Source organism: Apis dorsata, unplaced genomic scaffold (genome assembly GCF_000469605.1).
Source record: "Apis dorsata unplaced genomic scaffold, Apis dorsata 1.3 scaffold_102, whole genome shotgun sequence".
Taxonomy (NCBI): Eukaryota; Metazoa; Arthropoda; class Insecta; order Hymenoptera; family Apidae; genus Apis; species Apis dorsata.
In genome coordinates this window covers 343,147-351,942 of record NW_006263400.1, presented here as the reverse complement: position 1 = coordinate 351,942, position 8,796 = coordinate 343,147, and the positions used below count along the sequence as shown (strand labels likewise).

At 25.9% G+C, this 8,796-nt stretch overlaps 1 protein-coding gene across 3 annotated transcripts in view; it reads left to right on the top strand.

Moving 5' to 3' along the window:
• Nucleotides 1-4,032: 4,032 nt before the first annotated feature.
• The window catches only part of LOC102675161 (NADP-dependent malic enzyme-like), a 12,003-nt gene continuing 7,239 nt past the window's right edge, over nucleotides 4,033-8,796 (top strand). For all 3 annotated transcript variants that reach the window (XR_421236.2, XM_006612271.2, XM_031508823.1), the window contains exon 1: nucleotides 4,033-4,465. Coding sequence is in view for 2 of the 3 variants with exons in the window: in XM_006612271.2 (XP_006612334.1) it covers nucleotides 4,440-4,465 (26 nt within the window). In the remaining variant the exon portion in view is untranslated. The remainder of the gene's footprint in view (nucleotides 4,466-8,796) is intronic.

Genomic DNA, 8,796 nt, shown 5'->3' with positions numbered 1-8,796 from the left:
TGTGCTCGTGCAAAATTCTACGTATACAACCAGTCACTCGTGTCGATTCGGATCTTTCATCCTTCGACATGATTGAGTGATCGGAGGAACAAAAATGCATGCGACTCACCATTCGATGCGAAAAATCTACGATGCCATCGATGTGCTTTGGCTTATGTGTTGACATCAAATAAGAGACCGTCTGAGCAGTATCTATAATGTAAAAACGTAAAATGTTATAAATTAAAAACATAGTATTGCCTTAAAAAAATTGAAATAATATAATGAAATTAAATTTAAAAAGATAATTACCTCTTCGCGTGATGGATGATCGCCTTATTCTCTTGATACACTGATTTTAACCCGTATCGAAAACAAATATATTCAAAAAAAAAAATAAATAAATAAAAGGCTATTAACGCATTTATGTTATAATCGGCGAACAAGCACTGATTCTATTTTCGCGAATATATAATTATTAAATTTAAATAAATATTTAAATAATATCATGATCTAAAAAAATTAAATAAAAACTACTTTTTCGTAATAAACACTGACTCTATCACGATCGCATTGCACGCGATCACAAATATTTTTTGAAACTAAAATAGAAGCAATCACAAACTTATCAGTATCTGTAAAAAAAATTTTGAAATAATGAAAAATACAATATTAAATTTTAACAAAATTTATTAATAATAAAAACGAACAATTGTTGAAACATATAAAAAATATATATACCTCTTCATATGGTAGATGATTATCTTATTTTCTTGAAAGAAACACTGACTCTATCTTGTAACGAAAACGAATATATTTGAAAAAAAAATAAAAAAATAAAAACGTATTCATTTACGTTATCGATAAACAAACACTGACTCTAATTTCGCGATTTATTATTACAATTAAATTTAATTATATTATTTAATAACTATTGTGTTCTAAAAAAAGACTTTTACGAAGCAAACACTGACTCTATCAATCGCATTGCACGCGATCACAAATATTTTCTGAAAATAAAGTTATGTTAGTACTTAGGGAAAAGTAAAAAAAAAAGAAGCAATATTTTTACGATATTTTTTTTCTTTTTCTATTGAGCATTTGTTAAGGAAATATTTTTCTAAAGCTACAAATTAAAAGTAAGATGGCGAAAGAATGAAATAAAATAATATAATATATCGAAACAAAAATACGATTTACTTTTTCTAATTATTTTCGTCTAAATATTCTCAATGATTAATATCGATATATTATGAATTACTTAACAAATATACATATTATTGATAATTCAAAAAAAAAATTACAAATATATTTTTAATATAAGAAATCAAACCGTCACCAGTTCTTTATGACAAGTCGCCATTTCATGATGAATGCATCAAATGTTCGTTATGGCGTCCATATTGGAAGCTTTTCCCGCCTTGTAGATTATATCAGAAATCTGTACAAAAGATAATCAAAGAATAATATAAATATATAAAATATATGAAACTAGAATCTATTGTATTAAAATAAGATAATAAAAAAGCTTAAATTATCTTATTTTAAAAACCGATATCTATTTCGCTAATAACACTAATGGTGAAATGGATTCATAAAGAAAATTGAATAAATTATTCCTCAAAATATTATCAATTATAATAATATTTAATAAATTGTTAAATTAACGTACTAATTAAATAATAATATACGAAAAATAAAAGAATAATTAAAAGAATAATATATATAATATAATATACGCAATAAATTAAACACGTACCTGAAACATCTAAACGCTACGATTGATCACAGAAGAATGACGCCTTACACCGCGATTTCGATTATCGAATTGGATTAGAGAAAGAAAGATATACTCGAAATTTGGCAACAATCGAAATATGTCGACATAACACGAACGCGGAAAGACATTATAAGAAATATTTTCCTCGAGCGTAAAATCAAAACAAAACTAAGCTATTATAAGAAATATTTCGACTCAAGCGTAAAACCAAAACAAAAACAATACGAATTGAACATACGAATATACGCATTTAAGAAGGAAAATATATGAGAATACATATCAAATAAAATCGATTTAAATCGATTAAAATTTAATATAGTTATTTTATTTCTATATGAATAAAAAAATGAAAGAAATCTATAATAAATATTTTACATTTTTCGTGAAAATAATTTAAATCTTACCATATTTGTACAAAAGTCATTACACATGGATAACCTATTGTATTTTTGAAGCAATTCCAATAATTAATAATTTGCACAAATAACAATTAGAATTATTTTTTAAAAACAAATTTATAAAATTAAAATAATATTAAAATAAAACTAAAAATAACTAAATATAAATTCGACAAAGTACATTAATACGATAACTGTAACTATTGCGTGACAATGAAAAACAAGAAGACAAAAGAAACAAAATTCAATTTTGATATAACAATACTTAATGATTAAACACACATATTAATTAAACAAATAATATAACACAATATTAAATTTTATATTACAATATAAATTTTACTTATATCGATATAACACGTATTCTCCTCACGATTCTTGATACAAGACTGACATCGTACGTTCTGATTCGTCTAACCATTGGGCCTCAGAAGCATTCTGATTGGTTGAAGCAATTATTATTCATTTCAATTGCGCGAAAATTGAAATATAATACAATATATTTTAACTGTTAATTTGTATATCGAAATTTTACAAAAAAATATTAATTAAAAAACAAAAAAAATAAATTTTTATAATTAATATACAATAATATAAAAAATATAAAAATTATTTAAATTAAAAAGATCAAAACATAAAATTTAACCATTTAAAATAAATATTAAATCAAATCTAAAGAGTATAATATAAAAAAAAAATCAACATAAAATATACTTAAATTAAAAAATATTGAAACATAATAAAAGAATTTAAGATAAATATTAAATTAAATAAAAAATAGATTTTTATATAAATGTGTTATATTGGCTCGAATTTATTACTCTTATATAATATATATAAATCATTTCAATATAATACATCATTTATAATATATTAAAAACTATGCAAATATAATAGAAATAAATTTATATCTAAATGAAATATCGAAGTGTTGTAAAATTTAGATTAGATTAAATATATATAGTTTCTATAATTAGTTTGACATTGCTTTCTAATATTATCGAAAATGAAAATTTTTTCTAATATAATGTTTCTATTATAAATTTTTCAATAAAATTTTATTCGATATTGAAAATCGATTCTAATTATGAAAAAATATTATCACATCTATTTTATAGCTCGTCTGTATTGATTATTAATTTTTGCCCTATCTTATCCTATTATCAAAGAAGATAACTTTGACATTCGAGAGATAGCGCTAATAGTCAATTTTTATTCTACTTTATCCTATCTTGAAGAAATATTTTTTATATCCGAGAGATGGCGGTCAATGACAATTCTTCTTATCTCTGTCCTTTTCTAACTATTTGCTCTCCTTGAATATTAAGTTTCTTTTGTGGCACTCTGGAGATGGCGCTGATTTCAAATTTTTTACGCTATCTCTATCCTTTTCTCATTAATTTGTTTTCCTTGTTTAGTCTGTAAAACGCGCTAAAAGATAGTTCCTACATCTGATTTATTGTCTTTTTTTGTCTAATATATTATATTAAAAATCTTAACAAAGTCTCATCAAATAATAATGAGAAAGAAGAATGAAAATAAATATCATTGACATTACATAATATCTAAAAAGAAAAATTTAAATTGTTTAATTTTCGTCAAATAAATGCCTAGTTAACAAATAATATTTCTTGAGAATTCATTTAAAGATAGAAGTTAAAAAATTTAAATATATGTAATTATAAATATAATAATCATATTAAATTGATTGATTTAAAATTTTATAAAGTTCTCTTTTAAATTCTCTTTATACGATTGGAAGTTAATTGGTTCAATACATAAAAAAGATTAACTCTCTCGACTTTTAGCACCGCAACGTTCCGATATGTTATCAGGGAATATATAAACGAGCCCCTGGTCGGGAGAATTCGGCTATTCCCGCGAGTGGTTCATCGGACACAAGCACAGCGTTTCCTCACATCCATTCACTCACACTCGATCGCTCGTACAGCTAACATCTGACACAGTGCAGGAACAAACACAAGGTTGGCAAGGAAGAGAAGTACGCGATCGACGTAATACAAGTACAACTTTAATGTATGAATCGCGCGCGTGTGCAATACGGTGTATTGTGTAAAGGAATTAGTTGTACGTATGCGTAACCGGCTATATGGACGAACTTGAAGTCGAAAGAGAAAAAGGTGTGCGAGAGTAGACAGAGCGGCGGCGGCGAGCGCGGGTAAACGGGTCAGCATTGGTAAGCACGATTAGCCAAAAACGCGCAGTCGCGCGTTGATCCTGTTGGGTGGGAGGCGATCAGCTGTAAGCACGCGAGGAGCGAGATGTTCGTCCTGCAGAGGTCTATATTGTGAGTACTAGAAAATTTTTATACAAATCACATATACAAAGCAACGATTTGTGATTAAAGACATACTGGCTTTTACTGCACGAGCAGAGCACGCACGTGTGCCGGTTCATTGTCGAGAGAGGCGGACAGAGCCAGCGAAATACGCGAGAAGGGCCGTTGTAACCTAGCTTCTGCCGCAATGCAGTGCTGAAAATAGGAACGCGCTTGAGAATCCGTCGATCGATACGAGGCCACGTTACCGTGTTCTGTGAGCCAGTGCCAAACGAAATCATATCGTGTTCACATTTACATAAACTTTAAAATTTTCCTATTTCGTGTTGCTCTTTCTATCTATCTTTTCATTTTTTCCGCATATTCTTCATTCGATAGTATTCAATTTCCACTACAGTTCTTACAAGTATCATGCGATGTCTGTAAGGACTAGTACGTTTCATCCCCTCTACTTTATCCTTCTTCCTTTCTTTTCGTCCTTTCTTTTTCTCAGAGCATCGACCCGTAGACATGCTGACTCACAAACAGTTATTCAGAAAAAAATTCGGAGAAAAGAAAAGTCGTTTTCAATGAAAATTATTATTTATATTTTTAAATATAATATTTATACTTATTTCATATATTTTAAACATTATCTGTAAATGAATTACATACTTTTTACCATGAAATATATTTCGTCCATTTGATTCCCTTTGGCGCACCTGTCGTTTTAACGAAGTTTTCGATCGATCGTAGCACGTGTGTAGATATATGTTCTGAAATTGATTATATTATTAGTTATATTTATTTTTCCTCAAATAAAATATACGAGTTGCAGTGATTTATTTTTATATCTCATAAATATCTGGTATTTTTCAAGAATTGTTGGAATATTTTGATTTCGTGAAAATGCAGTGACAAATGTTGAGTTGAACGCCCTCATATTTCGCTTTTGTGTCTCGATCAATCTTCCGTCCGTATTTATTGATTTTTATTATATCTAAATAAAAATATTCAAAAAATAAAAACAAATATATTATTATTTGTTTACAAAATATATACAAAAAAATCAATGTTCGATAATTCGGTATTTTTTCTTCTATATATATATATATATATATATAAATAAAATATATATAAAATTATTTTACTTCACATATTTTATTATGAATAAAGAAAAAAAAAATACTAGAATTATTGTTATCATTCGAATGTAATAGAATTTATTTTATTTTTTCGAAATTATTTTGAGTCTGTTATTTTTCTTCGTTGCTTAATATATTATTTTTCCACTAAAAAAAAAAGACTTCATATATGTGAATTACCTTTAAGTAATTCAAGGTTAAAACAGATCAGGAGGAGTTTAAATAGACGTGAAGAGTAAACTTCGAAGGTGATCTATAAATACAAAATAATAATTTTTGTTTTTGTTTTTTATATGTATGTTAAATATTTTATTTTTGAATACTAATTTAAATACTATGATTTCTAAATAATTATAAATCTCTACAAAATAAAATAATAAAATTTAAACATTTAATTTATAAGTTTCAAAAATAAAAAATTATAAAAATTATAAAATTTATATACAAATTTTTTCATCAAGAAGTTATTCATTTTTATTATTATTAAAAAAGAATATATCTGTAATTTCAAAACATTTAATAAATAATTCATATTCTTTCCTATTATATACTTTGATTCTTATTATTAAATTTTTAAATATTTTGTTGTATATTTATAAATAATATTTTATATACAAAATCATATAGAAGAATTTTTTTATTATGAATACTACGGCCTACGTTATTATAGTATTATCTAAAATCTATAAAAGTTGCGACAGTTATCATATTTAGATTATGTCATTCCATACCGGCAAAGCTATATTGGTACTTTACGTAATACATTAAATCGACTATCTTATATAAGATATCTATACAATAGTTTTGAGAGAATGCAATTTATTTTTAAATATTTTTATAAAATTTATTTAAATAAATTATTTCACATTGATAAAAAATTATAGAATAAAAATATAAATTATAACATATATATTATGTATTATATATAAAATATAAATATAAACATTTACATATAAATAATTTACTATCTGTCATAGTTATTTTTGAAAAAAAAACAAAAGTAAATGTTCGGTTAAACTCGGTATTTTAAATTATGAAATTTATCTCTTAATACAGAATATTAACATTAGTTTGATAATTTTGATTCGTTTATTTATTTTTTAAAAATAACATTTTTACCGCTCAATATTGATATATTCATAAAGGAAATTTGTACAATTATCATCTGTTTGTTAAATTTAACAAACGTGAAATGTTTAATTTTAATTTGTACAAAATTTATAGAAATAATTTACTTCATATCCGTAAATTGCATTATATATATACGTTCAATTATTTATACAAAGCTTACAAGATAACGATATTTTATAATTTATGCCAATTTTAAAACGAAGTCTTTAGAAACACTTGTACTTCCGGAAAGTGACGTCATTACTGTCACGTAGTACTGCACCCAGTTGATGACAAGGAAACCATAATGATCAAGGCCATCAGTGACTGCGAATAGAATTGAGATGCCTTATGAATTGAATAAAGAAAAAAATTTTCGATTCGAAAAGAACAACAATTGATACGTTACGTTTCTTGTGAAAAATTATTTTACAATATTATCGTATTAATATTTAGAATGAATTTATAAATTATCAAAAAGATTCTCTTTAAAAAAAAATCGATAATGTTTATTCAATATCAAAAATATATAACGATAATTTCTTCATTAACACTACGTTAGAAATAATAATAGATTTTCTCTCAGGCCATCGTCGCCTGTACCAAAATATTTTCCATAATTATTTCTTTAAATTTGGCCAAACGCCATTGAAATAATAATAGATTAACCTGTTCCCTTTACAGACATGCAATAACTTTGCTACGCCTACAAATATTTGAATATATCCATTAGATTGATATGCACATATTTTATATTTATCGACGTGAAATGTTATTGGACATTAAGATTGCTCAAGACGCTCAATTATTTTTTGATTTTATCTCTATCTGTAACGTGTAATCGATAAGATTTTATTGCAAAGCAGACGTATTATCTCATGACTCATAGTTAAATGACAAATTGAAGTATCACAATTAAATGGATTCGATTATCTCTTTCTGAAAACTATTCGTTTCAACTACACACGAATTTAAATTATTTATACTCATATATATAATCAGAAAATCATTTTCAATTTTTAACGATATAAATTTTATTTTCAAAGCATAATTTATACTTAAATATTACTACAGTTTATTAACTTATTGAGAAAGAAACTTGTCGAGTTTTATACAATCTTTATTTTTTCACGTAAAGATTATAATATTTTCTTCATATTATAAATTATAAATTATCCATTGTTTTTTGCAACAATTTTTGCAACAGTTTTTACAATATTACAGAATATTTGTTCTTAGATCACCGGAAGCACGAACGAAAAAGATTATTGCGGTCACTACGAAGAATTGTTATGAACACCTTGAATATACTTCATATATTCTAATGAATATATCATCAAATGTCAGGGTATCACGTTATCGACATTCTATTCGATTTCTCTAGTTGCAATGCTTTCAACGCGTCCTTAATCGATAAAAAACACTTCACTTTGACATTCTCAAGTTCTTCATATCTATTTTGATTTGCGAGAAGTGAACGTGTCTGCGTGTCTGTGCTCGTGTTCGCGTACGTGTATGCTCCATAAAAAGAAAATGCCAGGTAATTTCAATATCGATTATCAAATCTATATATTTTTAGAGAGAAGAAGGCTTGAATTCCGTTACTTCTTGATTTATTCACCACTTTGTTTGGCATATCTAAAATATTTGGCAACCTAATTCGTCCTCGCTCTTCTTCGTTTCTCATATCAATTTCTAGGAACAACCAATTGCGACAAGTGTTTTATGTATGAGAAACACGATGTCGATAAAGTTTAACAGGATAAATTACACAGATGCTAATCGGGAATTTCCTGAATGACGTTAATCTGTAATTGTATAAAACAAACAATTTTAACTTGTTTTCTCACACGCATCGTTAAACTTCCCTCTAAATGATTCATTTAGTGTTAATTGATACACATTTCTGTTAAAAGTTCATAATTGAATGTTTTTAGTATTTCGCTTATTTTTATAGAAAGAGCACAAAACTTGATAATATTTTGATATTTTTCTAATTCCAATTACTTCGTTGAAAAGAGATAAAAGAAAATTTCTTCAAAGATACAAGAATAGCCGAGTATTACTCATTTCTCGAGTATTATCGGATTAGTTGTAGCTTAGATA